At 46.0% G+C, this 22,594-nt stretch overlaps 1 protein-coding gene across 4 annotated transcripts in view; it reads left to right on the forward strand.

The window, feature by feature from the left end:
- The window catches only part of nbeal1 (neurobeachin-like 1), a gene marked incomplete at its 3' end in the record, with an annotated part of 90,776 nt that overhangs the window by 50,526 nt on the left and 17,656 nt on the right, over window positions 1-22,594 (forward strand). For all 4 annotated transcript variants that reach the window (XM_080758760.1, XM_080758762.1, XM_080758763.1 and 1 more), the window contains 18 exons: window positions 2,042-2,200; window positions 2,912-3,071; window positions 4,451-4,539; window positions 4,887-5,220; window positions 6,006-6,364; window positions 9,270-9,445; window positions 10,428-10,716; window positions 12,015-12,347; window positions 12,976-13,125; window positions 14,432-14,589; window positions 14,929-15,053; window positions 15,238-15,364; window positions 17,096-17,244; window positions 18,263-18,396; window positions 18,646-18,747; window positions 19,574-19,669; window positions 20,464-20,588; window positions 22,421-22,561. In XM_080758760.1, the coding sequence (XP_080614886.1) occupies window positions 2,042-2,200; window positions 2,912-3,071; window positions 4,451-4,539; window positions 4,887-5,220; window positions 6,006-6,364; window positions 9,270-9,445; window positions 10,428-10,716; window positions 12,015-12,347; window positions 12,976-13,125; window positions 14,432-14,589; window positions 14,929-15,053; window positions 15,238-15,364; window positions 17,096-17,244; window positions 18,263-18,396; window positions 18,646-18,747; window positions 19,574-19,669; window positions 20,464-20,588; window positions 22,421-22,561 (3,206 nt within the window). The remainder of the gene's footprint in view (window positions 1-2,041; window positions 2,201-2,911; window positions 3,072-4,450; window positions 4,540-4,886; window positions 5,221-6,005; window positions 6,365-9,269; window positions 9,446-10,427; window positions 10,717-12,014; window positions 12,348-12,975; window positions 13,126-14,431; window positions 14,590-14,928; window positions 15,054-15,237; window positions 15,365-17,095; window positions 17,245-18,262; window positions 18,397-18,645; window positions 18,748-19,573; window positions 19,670-20,463; window positions 20,589-22,420; window positions 22,562-22,594) is intronic.

Below are 22,594 nucleotides of genomic sequence, written 5' to 3' on the forward strand. Positions count from 1 at the left end.
GAGGGAGATACTTAACCCATTTTGGTGTTCGCATCATGTCGTGCTTTAGTTATTTGAAAAATCGAAGAGCGACTGACATAGAAGATTTAAAAAAAAATCTGATCTCAGGTCAGCATGGAAAACTGTCAGGATGTAGAAGACATTTTTAGAATCTGATCTCAGGTCAGAATGGGTTAACTAACTGTTTCCCTATGCTAACCCAGCACATTGTTGGGTTAAATGCAGAGACGTAATTTCCTGTTGGCGATCACTACAGCTAACCCTTCTGTGAGAATGACTGTAGTGACACTTAGAACCACTCAACCCCATTATACTGGGGTTCCCCAGTGGCCTATAGCCCCAGTGGTTGTCTCCTTTTTTCAAATCTCTCCAGTGAAAATAGCTGATCTACAATTCACTTAACTTAACCAGCTTTCCTTGGAGCTGAACGATCTTTTTGTCCAGTGCAACGATCCATCAGTGTTCTCTGCGCTCAAACGGAGCGCTAAGCGTTTTCTGTCTCTCTAATCATTCTCGGAACCCTCCTCTGCCCCCATCGGAACCACTCACTATCTTCAGTAGGAGAGCGTTAGCAAGTCAGCTGTTTTGCAAAGCTCAGATTCCTCCCCGCCACGCACAGCTCCCTCCCTCCCTCCTACTCGTCCTTCCTCTCTCTCTCTCTCTCTCTCTCTCTCTCTACCGGTTGTTTTGGGTCCGTCCAGGCTTGTTTTTCCTTTCCTCTGTCACTGTCCATATCCCCTTACTCTGGTGTCGTTTACTATGCGGATGCTGACCTCATCCTGTACAGACATATGGTCAGTATAATCCTGACATGCTGGTTCCTCTGTTGGCCATCTGCCCCTCTGACCCCCCCCCCCCCCATCATTCATCTTCATCTTCAGGACATACAGTAGATCTCACAGGGATTCTGTCTATTTGTGGTTATTGGAAAAAGACTCAATTATGTATATATTGACTGATTGTACTTATAAGCACCAAAATAACATCAATAGGAAGTGTTAAAGCATCAACGTCTGTACTATTAAGTCGACATTTCCTGACTCTCTGATGTTATCCAGTGCCTGGAATTATAATTATAATTTGTGATACTTAAAATATAGTGCCTTCCGCTGGACTTACAACTGCTTTGCTAGTAGCTCAAAGTATTTAGCTTAAGTGTAAGTAACAGAATAGATTTTTTTTCTTTTAGTTTTATCCCACGATTTTGCAACGCATTTTTTTCACCCAGTGTCAATTACTTGGGCGCTACACTCTACTCTGCCAACCTGAGGAGAGCAATGGACTAACCTCATGCTTCCTTCTATGCATGAGGAGTCCGAGCCGCTTCGGAGTTCCCCAGGTCGGACACGTGGAAGGAACATGTTATTCCAACCGTTCCGTTCCCCTCCAACCAGGCGCCCCGGCTGGCCAGGGGGAGGCAGGCAGTATAGAGACTTTTTTAGGGTGGGGGCAACTTTTTTTTTCCGGTCCCATGTGCGTTCCTCAGCCATGCGTGTGCGCGGACAGCATTACATTCACAGAAATACGCCCAATGATAGAATTCAAATTTCAATTAATTGTTAACTGTTAAGTTTAAGTGAAGAATTCCTTAACGGCGATTAATCAATTAACGATTAACTTGTCTTTAACATTCCTAGTACTCCCTAGTTCAAATATGTTTATTTTGGGGTGGTCCTGGCTGGAAAAAGGTTGAGAACCACTGTAATAGATAACTTGTGAAGATCCTAAAGTTATTTATTACCCCAGTATAGTATACATGCCGTATGTGAACTTAGCAGAGTGCAGAACCAATACAAGCTGGCATACAAAAAACCTTTGTACCCGGTAAATGCAATTTGAATACTGTGGCGCTTGTTTGTTTGTATGTTGTGTTGAGTATGAGTACCGGTATGTTAGGTAGGAAGTAGGAACATACTGTAGCTATTGTAGGTGCACTCATTCTGTGTGTGCGTGTGCGTGTGTGTGTGTGTGTGTGTGTGTGTGTGTGTGTGTGTGTGTGTGTGTGTGTGTGTGTGTGTGCACACGTGCGTGTGTGTTGCAGCTGTGTGGGTTACTGGAGCTGTTGATCGGCCTCCTCCAGAGCAGTCCAGCCAAAGACCAGCTCTTCCTGCTGCTCTACGAGCCCGGCGCTGCAGACTCCTGCTACGCTCTGCTGCTCAACAACAAGCACTCAGACCGACTGCGGGAGCTCGTCTTCAAGGTGGGCACTCGTTTCGTTTGCACTTTTCCGAAACTATGGCCCGAGAGCCATATTGGGCCCCACACACAAATCCTTTAAACTCGCCCGGATCACTAAGCTGTTTACACCCATCTTTTGGGTGTAAAGGAATTTTCCAAACTTCCCATGCTAGTAGTCTAGAATAAGGCTTTCTAATGACATACAGCAAGCTTTGGACTAGTAACGTGGGACGTTTGGAAAATTCCTTTACACCCAAAATGGGTGTAAAGGAATGCAACCAAATGCAACCCTTGCATCTCCAGTTAGTTACATTTGTACACTCTTTGTGTTTTATACAGTGATGTACAGTCAGCATAATGGCCACCAAGAGAGTTTACCAGAGAGTTCATTGCATTCAGGTTAATTAGCTAATTAACATAATGAGTACCGGTATGTGATTTGATGGATAGATTGAAAAACATGCATGCTCTGGCTTTTTCATAGACAGAGTTGAGAACCGTGGCTTTAAATATCATTAGTTTACATTCCCTATTCTGGCTGAGCAGAACAGTCTTAGACCCTGTGCGTGGATTGGACAAAGATAATGATGGGGATCAACGTAATCGTTTTTTTGAGTGAAAAAACATGCCATGGTCACGCTTTGCCTTCCTCCTGTCAAATAAAATACGCAATGCAATAATATAACGCTTTCGTCCTTTCTAATTGCGCGTGCTGTGCGTTCCCCGCACGCAGCTGTTTGAGCGCATGCTGCGCTGCGACCGCGTCTACGAGAGGAACAAGCAGCGCCTGCGGCTGAGGGAGGCGGGCTACTCTGGCCTGTCGCTGCTGTTCTCAGACCTGCACATCACCCCCACGCTGGTCCGCTGCCTGCTCAACCAGGTGCTCCACACAGGTGAGGCCGGGGACGACACTTTATACCGCATTCACCCAGTGAGTATGGCTGCTCAGCTGAGTGCACGGGGGGAGCAGTTAGAAGGGTTAGGTTGTCTTGCTCAGAGATACTTGGACATCGTCACCTTCTTAAACTAATGGCCTGAGTGAGGATTAAAAAAAGGCAGCCTAAGTCAGCTCTTCATGACACTGGCCACCTGTGGTAAAAGTCCTAATTGAAAAGGATCATGCAGATCCTGCCCCGTTTAGTAAAATGGCCTGTCTCGAGTGACTTCGGCCAAAGTAGGCAAATGGTTTTGTGACTTACTGTAGGCAAAAAGACAAAGAAGAAAGCCAAGTCAGGACTCAAGTCAGTAAATAACTTGGCCTAAATCAGGTTTAATCCTATTATTATATTTAATCCTCCCAGTTACATAACTGACTGACAGTGTTTTTAAGTTAAATAGTCATAAATTGTTATAAATGTTTTTGGTGAAATGATTAAGAAATATCATATAGTTTTGTTTTGGATCTGTTTTTAATGTCTTGGGCCATTAGTTTTAGAAAGTGACGACATGTAGACTGGTAGAGGGTTAAACCGGCTACCTTCCCATTCCTAGACGGCCTGGCCTCTCTACCCTGGCCAACTCAATCATGACCTTCACTATCAAACGCTGAGTGTTCATTTAACTGGCCGCATAAATGAACACTGAGGATTTTACTGTGCGTGACCAAATTCAAACCCGCTAAGATATGCATGTATGCAGTAGGAGGACTTTCATCTATCCTATTTTGCTGTATATGCATGTATTTAATGATTTAATTTAATAATGCATAACTATTGCAATTACATAGTTAACTGGCATCACCACAAAAAACCTGTGGTGCCAGGATTCCTATCCCAGTCACCCCTTTAGTCTGAAGTAAGAGCAATTCAATTTAGTGGCCACTCCTTGAATTAATTAATTTCTCTCATAGAGCACCAAGACAATTTACTTTCTGAATTTAGAGTTTATTTATACCCACACACGCACGCACGCACGTGCGCGCACACACACACACACACACACACACACACACACACACACACACACACACACACACACACAGTGGAGGAGGGGAAAATGACTGTCCTGGGAGATTGATTTAGTGTTTGGTCAACGCAGTGTTTTATTTTGATTGATTGATTGAAATCTTTATTAACAGTTTGCAGAATTACAGTACATTTCAAGCATATAAAGTTATAAAAGTTATAAAAAGCATTATAAAGTTTATCGTTGAGGTTAGAGAGTGCCACGGAATGGCTGCCCGTCTCCCTCTCACAGGGAGTTAACCAGGCAACACAGTGATGTGTGTGTGTGTGTGTGTGTGTGTGTGTGTGTGTGTGTGCGCGATGCTCAGATACCGTTGTGAACTACAAGGACCTCATGGCGCTCGTCCAGCTTACTCATCGGGCTGGACCCAACGTGCGCCTTATTGTCTGCAAAAGGGTAAGCACACACACACAATCTCGAGTGCGTGTACACACACACACACACACACACACACACACACTTTTGTAATTTTCATAATGTTGAGTGGAGTGGAGTGATAGAGCAAAATCCCATACTCCCACAATAGGCTGGATAAAATAATACCCACATTTTGCACCGATCTTTTTTCCCCCCTATGATTTTTTTTGTTGTTGTGAAAAGTCATGATGAAATATTAAAGAAGAGTACCTCAAGTTGCCATGTATTGCTGTAATATATATCATTGGGTAAAATATAGTTCAGTGATGGTGTGACCAAAGTTAAGTGTTCTAGGGTTAATAATGTAATTATTCATTTCATTCCAGGTGCACCAGTTGCTCCAGTCCCAGCCGGAGGCGGCGGTGCAGATCTCCCGGCAGCAGTGCTGGCAGGACACCCTGATGAGGTTGTTCCTGCGAGGCGCCACCGAGACGACAGGCTCCACGTCCTCCTCCTCCCGGGGCGGGGTAGCCCCGGACTCGCTCAGCGCCTGCAGCCTGGACCTGGGGGGGGGCAACGCCGGCGCCGGGCGGCCCAGGTCGCCCGGCAGCAACCGCCTGGAGCTGCCCCTGGAAGCCAGGAGAGGGCGGGCGGGCAGCGCCGACCGCCTGAGCGTGGGCGGCGGCGACACGCGCTCCGTGGACAGCCTGGACAACGGCGGTAAGGCCCGTCAAAGGGATTGCATGGTCGCAATTATTTGCAAAAGTATTTTTTTTAAAAGTTTTGGAAATGTTTTGGAAAGAAAAAATGTAAAGAAATGATTTAACCCATTTCGACCTGATTCCAGATTCTACAATTGTCTTCTAAATCATGACAGTTTTGCTGAAAAACTTGTGATTTGCGTCACATTTTCACGATTACAAAAAAAAAGATCTGCTATTTTTCAATAGCTAAAGTATAACAATGCTTTAAAACACCGGCGTGTTTCCTCCTCCGCGTCATCAGTGCCCATACCCGAGGCGGGGTTGGCGAAAGGGCCTTTCTGTGTGGAGTTTGCATGTTCTCCCCGTGTCCCCGGGTCCCTAAACTGCCTCCTCCTGGCCAGCCGGGGCGCCTGATGGAGGGGAAAGGAACTGGTTGGAATAACGTGTTCCTTCCACGCGCTACGTCCAACCAGGGAAACTCCCCCCTGTCAGTTGTAAAGGAGCAACTTGGACACTCAGGCATGAAGGAAGCATGAGTTCAAGTCTGTTGCTCTCCCCATGTTCCCCATATATGGGGACTAGGTTGGCGGAGGGTGTGTAGAGCCCAGGATCACATTAGATGATTGACACAGGGGTGAAAAATGGGTTACAAAAGGGGTTCCCGCCCAAAATGGGTTAATGTGGAAACGGAAATAACAAATTGTAACGTCAACGTTCAATGCAAAAAATATCTTGTTTATCGCAATGTATTTGCGGGACAGTTCATTAATCGTCAACTTTTAACATGTGACCGCGCGACAGCCCTGGACAACGGAGACGCCGTCTCCCTGCTGGACACGCCCTCCTCGTGCGCGTCGGGCGAACCCAACCTCGCCACGCCCTTCAAGCAGCCCTGGGGGGCGGGGGCTGCGGGGGGGGCCCCGGGCAGGTCCGCGGGGGGCCTCAGCATCGACCTGTCCTACCTGCAGGCCTACGAGGCCGGCGGCGGCGGGGAGAGCGTCGGGAGCCAGACGCCCGGCGGCAGCGCGCCCAGCACGCCGTCGCCCCTGGAGACGGCCAAGCCCTTCCCCCCCCCGCCGCCCGCCACCACATCCTCCCTGGACGACAGCTTCCTGTTCAGCGACAACATCTCCCTGGGAGAGTCCTTCAACTGTGTCGAGGTGAGCAAAGTTCTCTGTCGACCACGACTCATTTCAGTCATTTGGATTCCATAGAAAGCCAGCGTGTCTTCTGTGAAAGCCTGCGGTGCACCGAAAATAGCTGATCTACAGTACAAGCACACACGTGTTGTCATTAGTTATTTTGATATGAAAGAGCATTTGAAGTGATCAAAATAGCAGTAGAATACAAGTTTAGAAGCATCACAGAACGTTCCAGAAATGTCATAAAAGCAACCTGTAAATGCCTCTCATCTGTGATTCCTTCAGCTGGTCGGCCTAAAACATCATTACATTTTCAGTCTTGAGATTTTATTTTTGCTGTATTCCATGGCTGAGGGGGCTTTTAGCCTTTTAGCAGTGTTGAGGTGAGTGAGAGGCTGTAGTGTTTCTGAGAGAGTCTTTGTCCTCAGTGTTGAGGTGAGTGAGAGGCTGTAGTGTTTCTGAGAGAGTCTTTGTCCTCAGTGTTGAGGTGAATGAGAGGCTGTAGTGTTTCTGAGAGAGTCTTTGTCCTCAGTGTTGAGGTGAGTGAGAGGCTGTAGTGTTTCTGAGAGAGTCTTTGTCCTCAGTGTTGAGGTGAGTGAGAGGCTGTAGTGTTTCTGAGAGAGTCTTTGTCCTCAGTGTTGAGGTGAGTGAGAGGCTGTAGTGTTTCTGAGAGAGTCTTTGTCCTCAGTGTTGAGGTGAGTGAGAGGCTGTAGTGTTTCTGAGAGAGTCTTTGTCCTCAGTGTTGAGGTGAGTGAGAGGCTGTAGTGTTTCTGAGAGAGTCTTTGTCCTCAGTGTTGAGGTGAGTGAGAGGCTGTAGTGTTTCTGAGAGAGTCTTTGTCCTCAGTGTTGAGGTGAGTGAGAGGCTGTAGTGTTTCTGAGAGAGTCTTTGTCCTCAGTGTTGAGGTGAATGAGAGGCTGTAGTGTTTCTGAGAGAGTCTTTGTCCTCAGTGTTGAGGTGAATGAGAGGCTGTAGTGTTTCTGAGAGAGTCTTTGTCCTCAGTGTTGAGGTGAGTGAGAGGCTGTAGTGTTTCTGAGAGAGTCTTTGTCCTCAGTGTTGAGGTGAGTGAGAGGCTGTAGTGTTTCTGAGAGAGTCTTTGTCCTCAGTGTTGAGGTGAGTGAGAGGCTGTAGTGTTTCTGAGAGAGTCTTTGTCCTCAGTGTTGAGGTGAGTGAGAGGCTGTAGTGTTTCTGAGAGAGTCTTTGTCCTCAGTGTTGAGGTGAATGAGAGGCTGTAGTGTTTCTGAGAGAGTCTTTGTCCTCAGTGTTGAGGTGAATGAGAGGCTGTAGTGTTTCTGAGAGAGTCTTTGTCCTCAGTGTTGAGGTGAATGAGAGGCTGTAGTGTTTCTGAGAGAGTCTTTGTCCTCAGTGTTGAGGTGAGTGAGAGGCTGTAGTGTTTCTGAGAGAGTCTTTGTCCTCAGTGTTGAGGTGAGGGACCGTAGTGTTTCATTCCAAACACTGTTTGGAGCAAGAGGGAATACGACACCAGGGGATAGATTTGTCAATAGAAGACAAAGCAGAACAACCACTATTATTCACACACTGCAAATATGATAGTTGCGTTATTATATTGTTATTAATATACATACCATCTACCATACAGATTGGTTGACAATCATGTTTTATTCATTAACGACTAAAACCTTAAGCAGTGTCTCTTCAGTTTGCTGTTGCTGTGGGGAAAGCCTATGCTGAAAATAGCCGATAAAAGTATTTGTACACTCTCTTGAGTTACAAATGGATACATGAACGCTGAGGATTTTACTGCATGATCTCATATATGGAATTCAAACAACGTCCACTAATCATACAGTACTACATTACATCATAGGGCACTGACACCATCCACAAAGGGCAGATTGCGGCAGGTGCCACTGGGTCTGTGTTTGTTGTGATGTCATTGTTCACGGTGACAGATTCAACGCCTTGCTTAGCTTTGCGGCCTGCAGACTAGTAATAATGCTCACTTCACAGTGTCTTTTTCCAGACAACATCTGTGTTACAAGAATGTGTTATTTCATTGCCCTCGATGGATCAAATTCAAAATACAATTGCATTTGCACGCTGCAATGCTTTTTTGTATCTATCCAGGCTGCTGTTCTACAGTAGAAAACTCAGAACTTTGTCTCTTTTCACTACTCAATAATACTCTCTTTCGCAACGTTGTGATGTCCCAGGAGGATTCTATAGCTTGTATGTCTAATTGTCTATCCTGTGCTGCCGTAGACATCACCTACAGACAATTATTTTTGGTGGTGTTGGTGCAGTTACCAAATACTTAACTATGTACTGGACAGAAGAACATGTGAAAACAGAAACAATCTGGATTATGAATGCTTGACATATCTTTACTTCCTTCCACACTGGGGAAGAGCTATAGATGTTCGAAAGGTCACCTTCGGTGCAGTGAAAAAGATCCTAGTGTATTTTTCTGTTTTTCAGTTTGAGACGATTACATAAAAGTGACATCATTCCCCTATGAGACAACATTCCTCACGTAGATATTCCACTGACATCACACTCGCTCTCTCTCTTTCTCTCTTTCTCTCTCTCTCTCTCTCTCTCTCTCTCTCTCTCTTCTCCCCCACGCCCCTTTGGTTGTACGGCTGTACAGCCTGTAAATAAGCTGTTTGTGAATCAACCTTGTAAATACCTGAAAACCCCTTACTTGTATTTTAAATAGAGAGTTTGTGGAACAAGCCTCTAAATATCTGAAACCTTTCACTTGTACTTGGTAAAAGTGCTCAAACTTTCTTGTTTACTGCCTTGATCTCCTTACCCCCCCCCCCCTCTCTCTCTTCCCTTTCGTTGTTTTCTTGGAAAAATAACACAATGGGAACTATGCACAAAAAAAGAATGCCACCCACTTTATTTTACTTGTAAAACTGTAACTCTCTCCGTCTCTCTCTCTCTCTCTCGTATGGTCAGCGTGCGGAGGAGGAGCTGTGCAGCATCCTGCTGGACATCGTGCTGTGCGTGATGTGGCGTGGCGTGGAGGGCTCCGACGACGGCGCCTGGCTGGAGAGAGGCCAGGTGTTCTCTGCCCTGACCAAGCTGGGCACGGCCAACGAGCTGCTGCTGCCAATGGACCACATCAAGCTTAGGTCAGGACCGGGGGTCAGGGAGCATGGAGTTTACACACAGGCTTAGTCTCAACGCTTCAGCCCTCTCTAGAGTAGAGCCACGAAGAGGCTGTCCACACCGAGAATGATAACTATAATGAGGGGCGCGGTGGCGCAGTCGGTATAGCGCTGTCGCCTCACAGCTAGAAGGTACTCTCCTCCGCATCGTCAATGCCCATACCCTAGGTGGGGATGGCAAGATGGGCCTTTCTGTGTAGAGTTTGCATGTTCTCCCCTAGGGTAGGTACCCTCACAAAAAACATGCAGTAATCCTGCTCTCTATACCATATATATCTCTATATGAGGTCAGTCCTTTGCTCTCCCCAGGTTGGCAGAGGGAGTGTAGCGCCCATGGATTACACGAGATACTTGTATCTTATATCTCACTTGACACACTTGAAAAAAAGGGTTACAAACTCGTGGGATTAAAAACAAAAACAAAGATAACTATAACGATAATGTCAAATGTGTAGAACATGACGCCCTGTAATTACCAATGGATGTTTGATTGGCTATCACTGTCACCATTTTGTGGTGTGGAGACTATTATGCCATCCACTTGAGTTAGAACCATTTTGAAAACAATGTTTATATAGTTATTTTAGTTCTTGGTGTGAATAAACAACATTATCTACCATTTGTTAAAAATTCATTTCATTTCGTTTCATTTGTTAAAATTATTTCTGTTTTGCAGATTTTAAATCATACCATGTAACTTTTTCAATTAACATTTTGATATAATCTTTCACCAGTATAACGATAAATTAGTTTGAGTCACGAGTGTCTGACTGCAACACTCACTCGCATCCACGAATGTATTTATTTACGCACTTTATAAAGTTTATATAGCTTTTTATATAGCTTTTTCAGAAATCTGTCAGCGTGTAGAAGACATTTACGTTTAGAATCTGATCTCAGGTCAGAATAACTCTCTCTTCCCTCCCCTTCCCCCCACGACGTGCAGCCTGATGGAGCGCATGCTGGAGTGCGCGGTGGGCGACAACCGCGAGGCGTCGACGGCCACGCTCCCGCAGCACACGGAGAACGCGGTGCGCCTGCTGCACGTGGTGCAGGACTTCCTGCAGGCCGAGGGCCTGGTCAACCCGTCGCTGTGGACGGAGCGCGCCCTCGAGGACACGGTGACGCTCATGGACGGCCTCATGGTCTGGTACTCGTCGGGCAGCCAGTGGGCACAGCTGTCCCAGGTGGGCCTGCGCCTGCTGCTGGGCTTCATGGCCCAGGAAGACCCCGAGGTACGTGGGGGCTCTTTCTCTCTCTGTCCGTGACGTGACGTGGTTCCCCCAACTTTTTCATGTCAAGCACCCCCAAATTAGCCTCGGAAACCCAGACGTTTTTATTTCCAGGGAGAAAAAAAAAGTCTGGGTCTGAGTCCACTTCAATTCGGCATAGAGTAGCGCAAACATTGCCCACTCTCTGCTGATTTCTGATCGTCTGCACCTTTGTTAAATTGACACACACACACACACACTCTCTCTGTCGCTCTAAGTAATTAGTCTCATATCGCGCAGCTGCACATAGTTTCTCCCGGCGGATCCTGCCGGGAGCTGCCTATGCCATAAAAAGCATAGGTGAGTTCCAGGCTACCCCCAAATCGACTTTCAAGGTCAGATTAAAACAAACAAACGGACAGATTGCAATGCACTCGCTCGACTGGGCACAGTGTAATAATAATGAATTATTGATTGCACTTCCATACTGTATGTATGTGTCTACACTTGTACTTCTATCACCGATACCGATACTCCGACGTGAGAACATTCCGCTGACCCTGCACTTCTGCAAAAATCTCCGGTTCTGGTTAGAAGCTTATGGGTTTGGGTTAGGATTAGCACATAGTGGTGAGGGTTTAGGGATTATGGAATGAGTGTGGCCAATGGAGGCATACTAATACTAACACTACTAATGCACTAATGCCCTAATCTCACAGCTTGTGTAGATCTGCTGTTATTGCTATTTTTTTGCATTCCAGTTACAAAGCTGTTAAATGGGACAGTGGATAGACAGAGAGAAGACGGTGAGGGAAAACGTCAAGGACATGTAACGGAATTGAACCGGGGACGCGCCAATTATCTCAGCGCACACACATGGCTTCCATTGAGCCTTTATGCCATTTAGACCCGAGGACGCATCTGTGTCGCCTTAGCTTTTAACCACTTTAACCATTATTTGGTAGCAGAAAAAATTGTAGATCTACAAACTCATAGCACGGCACTGAGTGCCGCGCTACAAGCTTATAGATCTGCTATTTTTCAAAAATTGACAAAAAGTGTCGCAAATCTGTGAATATAGTAATATACTGTATATTCATTCACAGCAAATGTTTTTAACTCATGTGTTTTCTTCTCTGGGTTCCCTGGAACAACATATCTTCAGATGGGGGTCGGCGGCCAATTACATACATTTTTGGGGTCCTTGATATGAACCAGTTGGAGAACCACTGACATAGAAAACGGTCATGATTTAGATTTGTAGAATCTGGTCTCGGGTCAGAACGGGATAAACATGTGTCTCATCACCGCCCACCACCCAGGTGTGTGCCATGGCCACGGCCAAGCTGAACGGCATCCTGCAGACCAAGGCCGTGTCCAGCCAGGACGAGGCCTGCTACCTGCTGGGCAAGGTGGAGTGCATCCTGCGCCGCTCCGTCCTGACGGAGGAGGAGGGGACGGAGGGGACGGAGGAGACGGACACCTACTCCTTCCTGGTGCCGCTGCTCCGCACGCTGCTCTCCAAGGTGCACCGGCTGCTCTACATGGAGCTCCACCTGCCCACGCTGCCCGACACCAACGGCAGCCCCTCCTTCTTCGAGGACTTCCAGGCGTACTGCAAGACGCCCGAGTGGCGCGTCTACCTGGACAAATACGTGAGCAAAAACGAACGCCGTCGCCTTGTTAGTTTATTCGCTGCTGTTTGTTGTCGTCGCTGTTGCCTTATTGTGGGGCTCAAGTAGCAATTCTCGATTCATTTTTAATACTCCCTACAAAAAGTTTATTCGGAATAACGTTTCCATCCTCGTGGATTTTCTTTCGGGTTCAAAACAAAGCGAAAACGCTTCTTATCGACCTGATGAAGTGATTTGTTTTGCCTTGTGGTCTCTCTAAACGTCTGTGCGTTTCCCCCTGTGCAGATCATCCCGTACATGAAGCAGTATGAGATACTCTAAATGTCTGTGCGTTTCCCCCTGTGCAGATCATCCCATACATGAAGCAGTATGAGATACTCTAAACGTCTGTGCGTTTCCCCCTGTGCAGATCATCCCATACATGAAGCAGTATGAGATACTCTAAACGTCTGTGCGTTTCCTCCTGTGCAGAACATCCCGTACATGAAGCAGTACTCTAAACGTCTGTGCGTTTCCCCCTGTGCAGATCATCCCATACATGAAGCAGTATGAGATACTCTAAACGTCTGTGCGTTTCCTCCTGTGCAGAACATCCCGTACATGAAGCAGTATGAGATACTCTAAACGTCTGTGCGTTCCCCCTGTGCAGATCATCCCATACATGAAGCAGTATGAGATCGAGACGTTCAGCCAGGGTCACGAGAGCATGGCGCTGTACTGGAAGGAGTGCTACGAGGCCTTCATGATCAGCCTGCACAAGAGAGAGAGGGAGCGCGGGGAGAGCAAGATACGCTTCCAGGTCAGTCTCTGAACTCACTGAAGCTCCCCCACCTAGTGGTTCCACCATTGTACAATGTTCAATGCTACGTCCGGTCCGTCTCTCTAGGCCTCTGATTGGCCTACTGACGATGCCCGTCTTACTAGACTTTCCTCCGAGGTGGATAGTCTGGTGACACTGACGCAAGGTTACCCCGTGGTGGGACATACATTGTTGGCATTGCCTTGGGGGCGTAATAATTTACTATTCTGTCCATATCGGGTTGCAACTCCAACAGGGCTGAGTCCGTTCTAGCGAACTTCGCAACGCGTGACACGGCAACTCGCGCCCCTCTGTCGTAGTCTAAAACTATACTTTATCGGCCAAAAACTGTTTTTTGAAAAACTGTTACGGCAGCGGGATGCGAAACGGGGCAGTGGGATCCGTAGTCTAATTTCTGGGCCCCCAGAAATGCTTTGGCCATGTCTCGGGACCCCCGCCCTGCCCCCTCCCGACCCCCCAATATAAATTGACTGCTACAATAACCTTAATAATAGAGACAATACACCATAAATAAACACTGAAACCAGATATAATCAATGTGTATGCATGTACTATATACTATATGTAAACTCTTCATTTCCATTTCCCAGCCATTCAGTTCAGTTCAGTTCTTTTTTTTTCTTTTTTTTTTATTGATTTGCTAGCGAGTTGGTTGGTCGAAGTGGTGTATTACAATGTGCTCCGCCCTGTGGGCACAATACTTTACTACTCGTAGGAGGGGGGGGGGGGGCAATCAGAGGCAGGCGGGGCGTTAGAGACGGACGTAGTCTCAGGACTGGGTGTCCTGCCCCATTGTCAGTGAGAAAGGAAGGTGTTATATGTTCACTGTATTCTGATGCCCTGAATAGATAGTGTTCCACTGCTGGAAGCTCTTTTCAGTAGCAAAGCAGTAGAACTACAGTAATCGGTGAATAAATCCAGCAGGGAAAACTTGTATTTTCTGAAACCTTTCAGGAAAAGATCAGGAAAGCGTGAAGAGTTTGGAATGGCACATCTGTATTTCAATGGCCCAGTTTGGTATGGAATTAGGCCACGGAGCACCCGCAACTCAGCGAGCGTCGAAGTGAAACTAAAGCAATTTCTACTATCAAAGTGGGGTCCCTGGACCACTTTGTGAACCACTGTCTTATCCTATGAAATAAAGCCCATCATGCGTGCTGTGCATGCATGCTTGTGCATGTACACACAACTATGCAATACATGCTATACAAAACTATGCACACACACACACGCACACACACGCACACACCCATTCACGGATCTCCCGTGTCTCCCTGTGGTCCAGGAGCAGTTTGTGGAGCCTTTCTCCAGACGGAGCCGCCAGGAGAACCTGCGCTACAACAGCATGCTGAAGCAGCAGCACGGTCAGAACAGCTCCACCCTGAGGCAGTGGAAGGCGGCGCGGCGGGGCCTGGTGTGTGAGAGGGGGCCCTGGGCCGACAGGTAAACCCACCCGCTTAAATCAAATCTAGCTTTGATTGTAGGAAACGACAGAAGCTGACCAAAGTGCTGTACAATTAGAATTACTACAGTATGTTTCTAGGTCAGTGGTTCTAAAAACTGTCTCAAACCTAACTAAACTAAGGACCCCCATAATGGTATGAGGCACATTTTACGACCCTCGAATCATAATTTTAGCCAAATGGTTAGGGCACATTCCAAAATGCCTGACAGCGAGTCCCCGGTTCGAATCCCGGCTGGCTGAATCATTTGCTGTGTGTCGGTCAGTTTGGGAGACGGTGTGTTCATCTTTCGTTGGGTCTGCCCTCTGCCTACCTACAGGCTTCAGGAGCAGATGCACTGGAGGGTGTCCAGTGCAGAGAACTTCTCCCGCATGAGGCTCAAGCTGGTGAGGAACTACAACTTTGACCCGCACCGCGAGGCCAGCGCACTGCGAGACAACCTGGGTAACGTAGTCCACGACCGACACGACACGTCTCACTGCTGACGCTAAACTTCATGTTGCCGTGTGTGTGTGTGTGTGTGTGTGTTTGCTGGCTATGAAGAAGAACCATTAATAGAACTACAAATAATAGCAGTCTAATATGTATGTGTACTCTCTCTCTCTCTCTCTCTCTCTCTCTGGTCCAGGCGTCCAGCAGCAGAGGGTGAACCAGGACTCCCTGCTACTGGAGGCGGTCAAACAGGTCAAGGTCAGCGACCTGGAAGACGACATCCTAGAGCTGCCAGAGGAAGACCCCGCGGCCAGCAACAACACGTCAGTAATGAACCTGGGCCGTGTAGCACAGTGATGATTATCATTTCAAGGACCCCACAGTTTCATTATGCATTGTTTGGCCACGCAAAACACGTTTCACACATTTATTTTCCATCTGTGGGGGATATGCCCCCATTCTACTTTGTAGATTGGGTTCATGCAACTCTGAGAGTGTGAAGAGGGAACCAAATGGACCCGATTGCGTTTATGTACCTCTGAGAGTGTACCAAATGGACCCGTGGTTGAGGGATCCATTTGTACACTCTCAGAGCTACAGGGTCCATTTTGGAGCCGTGGCGATGGTCCCCAGACCAGACATTGAGAAACAGTGGGAGGATAAGTAGGTTAATAAGGTGTCCCCCCCCGGGCCTCGGGTCACACAGACTAGCCCATTCTGACCTGAGATCAGATTCTAAAAATGTCTTCTATGTCAGTCGCTCTTCGATTTTTGAAAAATAGCAGACCTACAAGCAGACCTGGGTTCCCGCCCAGAATGGGCTAGTAACAACTTGGACAAAGAGGCATTGTGCCGTTCCCAAACGGACTCCCGACCACAAGCGGAAATCCTATTATCAATATTTACAGTACATCCAATAAAGGTATTACGTGAAACGGCATTTCAACAGAGGGCACCATGCTTACAGTATAAAATCCTCTAAAGTCAGTGGTTCCCAAGCGCTGTGCTTGTGAGACAAATCCAGGCGTGCCTTCTTGGGATTTTGTGGCAACCTCATATTAGTATGCAAAGTCTATACTAAAGGTTATGAACATTATTTTGTATTGATTGTATCAGTATTTTGTATATGCACTCATTTCCCAATACAGAGGCAAATGTTGGAACCCTAATAATATATATTTTAGCCAAAATGGTTAGGGCAGATTCCAAGTCCCCGGCTCGATTCCCGGCTGGCTGGTTCACGCATTTTAGGTGGGAACCCCTTTTGGTGTTTTAAACATTATGTTATAATTTAGCTATCGAAAAATTGTAGATCTACAAGCTCATAGCGCGCCACCGAGTGGCGCTCTACGAGCTTGTCGGTCTGCTATTTTTTTTAAATCAAAGAACGACTGACACACCCCCCACACCCCCACACGGAGTTGCACCACTCACTTCACACAGGTGTGATTTTTTTTCTTTTTCTATAAAAGCATGGAATTATAGCAAAATAATGATGTATTGGTGAATTAGAGTGAATACAGTTCTACAGCTTATAGGACTGCAGTCACGTTAAAACTCTTAAAGAGTTCATTCAGAGAGAGTACTACAGACACCTACACGCCATCATGCATAGAGGGGGTTGTTTACTTTGTTGTCATATTGGTGTCTTTCATGCGTCTGAGTGTGACTATAGTTTGACTGGGACCAGAAGGAAAACAACTAGCATGAACCGTTTTTACAAATCTCATTGCTTATACATCTTTCTTTGAGATTTACATTAGATCATTCAAAATCCGATCCCGATTCCGATCTTTTGAAAATCATGTGATCGTAGCCGATTTCCGATCTCTCGATTCGATCGGGACAACCCTAATCACAATGTTTTTGTTCATTGACGTTTGGCCTAATAGATGGAAATGTGGCTTCTTGCTGTGTGTTTCCTTAATATTTTAGACTAGTCGTGTTACAAAATAAATTCTTAAACGTTTCAAAATTATACAGACTTTTTTAGCTTGCGGCCCGTGGACTTTTGGAATCATCTCCTGTGTGTGTGTGTGTGTGTCCATCTCCAGGGCTGAGGCGGAGGAGCCCGGCCAGAAGGAGAAGCTGGTTTTGTGGGAGGACTGTGAGCTGGTGACGGTGGTGGACGTGGTGCCGGGCCGTCTGGAGCTCACCACCCAGCACATCAACTTCTACGACAGCAGCCCCGAGAAAGACGAGGGTAAAAAAAACTGTGGTTTTCAAACATTTCAACCCTTTTCATTGTCAAGGTCCAGTATCTGTTCGGCATTCTGAGCCACGGACCACCGTGTTTCGATGAGATTTACTGCTGTATTTTGCGTGTCTTAAGTACCAGGTCTTATTACCTAACTTGAGTGAACTAAAGACCTGGAGGCGTGATCAATGCTCTATGGCCACTCAGAATAGCCAAATGGCATTGATCACGCCTCCAGGTCTTTAGTTTACTCAAGTTAGGGAATAAGACCTGGTACTTAAGACATGCAAAATACAGCCCTTTAGCCTCTCTGTCAGACCCAAAACGAAAGATTGAGAGACGACGACACATTTTGTTATCGTTGGATAAGATTTTGTCCACAATTCCATGCTGTTGGTGCCATTAGGAGAGATACAGTAGCATGCAAACGTTGAGGTAAAAAAAACAACAGTTCTAAATGTAGACTTCTTGTAAATTAAGTAATGCAGATGTTTAACTCTTGAGAGCGTAAAATGAAACCATGGGTCCATATGGATCTATAAGGGTCCATTTGTTTACCAACTCTCCATCATTTGGGACCACCTGGAACCCCCTTAAGGATAACTGGTCGGGGTAAAAGGAGAGAACCATGAAACTCGATAACCAACACATAGTGTTTTAATCATTTAAACCCTATGTTTGTTAGTGGTAATATAAACACCAAACCTTAATGTCGACAATATACTTTGTCCCCTCCGTTTCTTTCCCCGATCTGCACCAAATCTTTTCATGGGAAAATAACCAAATTTACTAGGTCACGACGCGTCCTTAGTTTGTAGACGAGCTATTTTTGCAGAATAAACGTGTATGTTCGGGTGTTCGCCGTATTATGGCATGCCAAGATAAGAATAGCAACGCTATAGGGATTAAATTAGATCCCAGTCAGAGAAGACTGTGTATATTCAAGGTGAGTCACACCACATGTGTCTTTGCCCCGTGATAACCTCTATCTCTCTCTCTCTCTCTCTCTATGTCTCTCTGTAAGGAGTCGGCTATGACTTCAAATGGCCTCTGTCTCAGATCAGAGAGATCCACCTTCGACGTTACAACCTGCGACGCTCCGCCTTGGAGATCTTCCTGATTGACCAGACCAACTACTTCCTGAACTTCAAGAAGGAGGTGAGCCCCCGGGGGGCCACTAGCTGCTGAATATACATTCATATATCTTACAGTAGATGATTTGATGCCTGGCTTGTATTGTCTAAAATAAATTGTTGTGTTCAGCTACATTCCCAATATGTTTCGTATTACATATTTTGGATTATATCATGAAGCGGTTGAAACCTTCGAGTCACAGTATGTTTCCGTGGGTTGGTCAGAAGAATCTCATCATGATGGCTGCTGATGGGGCGTGTTTTTCATTGACAGGTACGGAACAAGGTGTACGGACGCATGATGCTGCTGCGCTCTCTCAGCCTGTACGGAACGCGCTCTCCACAGGAACTACTGAAGTCCTCCGGGCTCACACAGGTAAGAACTACTGAAACACAGGAACTACTGAAGTCCTCCGGGCTCACACAGGTAAGAACTACTGAAACACAGGAACTACTGAAGTTCTACGGGCTCACACAGGTAGGAACTACTGAAACACAGGAACTACTGAAGGCCTACGGGCTCACACAGGTCAGCACTCACACACCAATAGAAATGAGAGGTGCGCCTGTCACAGACATGCTTAGAGCAAATTCTTTCAGGGAACTCAGTGCAGTTGTTGGTGGCCATCCATTGGGCCGCCTCAGCATCACGTTCTCATCAGCATGATCTACTCATCCAATCACACACTAATTTCATCTTCAGACCAGCTATCCCTGCTTGCTTGCTTGCTACTGCTCAGATACTGACACTGCTCTGCTGCTGTCTGCTTAAAAATGCAGCTACCACCTTTTGTTTTGGATCTGCTGTTTAGGTATGGGGGTCCCTGTGGTTGGGAGATGCGCTTTATCAGAGTACCTAAAAGCAGATCCAATTCATCGCCAAATCGTAATAAATATATTGCTCATTTTATATTCTATCTATTCATGAGTTGTCCTGGCTGAAACATAATGTTTATCAATTGTGTCACATTTGTCATTTATGGAGGACAAGCCAATCCCAAGTTTTAAACTCAAATCTTTGCTTCCTGGAATGGGGGTCGGAGGCCAAATTCATACATACCAATTTGGGGGTCTTTGAGCACCTCTGATGCAACACACATCACACATGCTTTTCAGAAGACATTTTGTAGTATTGGGTCCTCAGGTCTTAAGATTGTATGGGTTAACAATTGACACATTTTCTTTCTTTTGTTATTTCCAAGAAATGGGTGAACAGGGAGATGTCCAACTTTGACTACCTGATGCAGCTGAACACCATCGCGGGCAGAACCTACAACAACCTGGCTCAATACCCAGTGGTGAGTTCCTGGTTTTTATTTCGAGGTCCATTATTTATTCAGCATCTGAGCCACGGACCACCATCTATCATCTCAGAACCATTGAATATTTTGTTGTCGTTGAATAAGATTATATAACTCTTAACTTTTCCATTTGAATTGCACGTCGTCATACATACTGGGGCTCTTTTGAAATGTTTGTCCATGTTTGGTTTGAGTTTTTAGCTTGTGTTTTAAATAGGCTCTATGTTTTATGTTGCACTGCCAATAACTGAGGGGAAACGATATTTCATGTTCTTTTGTATGCAAGTACATAGGAAAATGACAAATAAAAATGATTCTGATTCTGATATTATAGTGGTACTGTATTAGGAGAGACTACAGGCAAATGTTGATCAAAATGACTATTCTTCTACATTCTCTACTTGTGTAGAATTTAGATCTTGAATCTTGAGTGTAAAATCAAACCAAATGCACCTGCACAGGTCCATTTGGTTTCATTTTATGCTCAAGATTCAAGATCTATAAAGGTCCATTTGGTTACCAACTTTCCATCATTTAACTTGGGCCACCTGGAACCCCCTTAAGGACCACTGGTTGAGAACCACTGATATAATGGAATCTTTTAGGGAAGCTGGTGATGGGGTTTAAGTTTGTGTGTGTGTGTGTGTGTGTGTGTGTGTGTGTGTGTGTGTGTGTGTGTGTGTGTGTGTGTGTGTGTGTGTGTGTGTGTGTGTGTGTGTGTGTGTGTGTGTGTGTGTGTGTGTGTGTGTGTGTGTGTGTGTGTGTGTGCGCGCGTGTGTGTGCGTCTCCAGTTCCCTTGGATCCTGGCCGACTACACGTCAGAGGAACTGGACCTGTCAGATCCTCGGGCGTTCAGGGATCTCTCGAAGCCGGTGGCTGTTCTCAACGAACGCAACGCCAAGGCAGTGAGAGAGAAGTATGCATCTGTTCCTCTGGTTGAAATGCTAACTAAACAATCACTAAGGCCACGATGAGAGAGAAGTGTGCATTACCCGCACGACCCAACGCGAATGTTGCGCAATACCTGCGGTCGGGAGCAGGTGGTCAAAATAAAACCAGCGAGCTCAGCAAAATCCCGCATCTCCCCCAATTAACCAGAATATTTGTTATTTGCTTGTATGTATACTTTAGCTAGATATTAATGTCTCCCCCCCCCTCTCTCTCTCACGCTGTGCACTGTACGCAGCTCGTCGCATCAGTATTACAATATAAGCACTTTCCCTCTATCTGTGAGCAAAATAAAACGGGCCTCTCTCCTGCACGCCTGCTCAATCTCATTCCGTTTGGTTAATTTAAGGTTTTTGGATCTCAATGGAAACATACTGTATAAACTGCATTGTTTATTGTTTATAAGGATCCCCATTAGCTTTTGCCTTGACAAAAGCTAGTCTTCCTGGGGTCCGACACAGACAAACATTTAACATTTAACAAAGGCAATACTTACAATTGTTTTGTATGACTCTGGGACCTGCAGTACTACGACTGTGCTGCAGGAATAATGGCATTTAATTTTTTGTTGCGGGAGGGAGCGGCGGACATTAAGCGGGCGGTCAAAAATGTAATCGTTGCGGGGGCGGGTGGGGAATCTGTCATAAATCCAACGGGAGCTGGCAGGATTAAGAAAACACTCCCGCGCAGGGCTCTAGTATGCATCTATTCCTCTATTGAAAGACTTTCACTTCCTTGAGTCACGTCCAGGTGCTAAAACAAAACACAATGTTGAAAGTCACTGAGGCTAATAACCTGCGCTAAAGGCAATTAAACAACCTGGTCCTTATTTATGTCTATGTTAACATCCTTGGCCTACAATGCAAATCCTTCACCACTTCCCCCTTCATTGATTAGTTATCCGTTTACTCATTAGGCTGTATTTGTTCCGGTTTAATCTTACTGCGCTGCTCAACATGAGTCTGCTTGAAAAGCCAATGAGAGGAAGGAAATGAAGAATCATGAGATCAATATGCCCATTTACACTTTGTGAACGGCACAGCTTGCTGCGAAGAGACATTGGGGATGAAGTGACTTATTGCTCAAAGTCACTCAAAGTTGCTCACCCCTAATACCAGCAACCCTAATATTCACTCTAGCCTTGAGCCACGTTAACCCATTTAGACATGAGGCCGATTCTGAAAAAAATGTCTCTGTCAGGTGGAAACCATTACCAAAACTGTTACTTTTGAGGATTGATCATTTTTTGTTGCAGTAAAGTAGCAGATCTACAAGCTCAAAATGCGTTGCTTCATGCCACATTTCGAACTTGTACCTGCTTTAGGTACTTTCTTTTGTGCAGTAGTATGATCAAGTAGTGTGTTAATTCTTTCAGCGCCATGCATTGCCGTAGATGTAGGTCAATTGAACGGGCACACTTGACGACATCAACAACTGCTTGAGCAACGGATATACAAAGTGACAAATATGCTGTGATCTTTGCATGCCTCGTTTGAATGCAACAAAAAACCTATGTTGCTGTATACAAAATCTGAAATGACAGATGCTTTCCTTTTTTCTTTTCTTTTCATTTTATTGAAGGAATGTCACAGACAGATAAACAGTCTGTAGTAGAAACCCTTTTCTGTAAAAAAAAAACCCACAAACACAAACCCACCCACCCAACCCCCAACCCAAAAGTACAAGGATAGTAAAAAACATTACCATGAAGAGAGCAAAGAAGTAGAGAGAGGAAAAAAAATAAAAATAAAACACCAGCCAAAATGGGTTAAATGATGTTTTGCGCGTGTGTCTCGTCAGATACGAGAGCTTCGAGGACCCGACGGGCACCATCGACCGCTTCCACTACGGCACCCACTACTCCAACGCAGCCGGAGTCATGCACTACCTGATCAGGATGGAGCCCTTCACCTCCCTGCACATCCAGCTGCAGAGTGGAAGGTACGCTAGACCAGTGGTTCTCAACCTCATGGA

The sequence above is a fragment of the Protomyctophum bolini genome (assembly GCF_963924005.1).
Source record: "Protomyctophum bolini genome assembly, chromosome: 24".
Lineage (NCBI taxonomy): Eukaryota > Metazoa > Chordata > Actinopteri > Myctophiformes > Myctophidae > Protomyctophum > Protomyctophum bolini.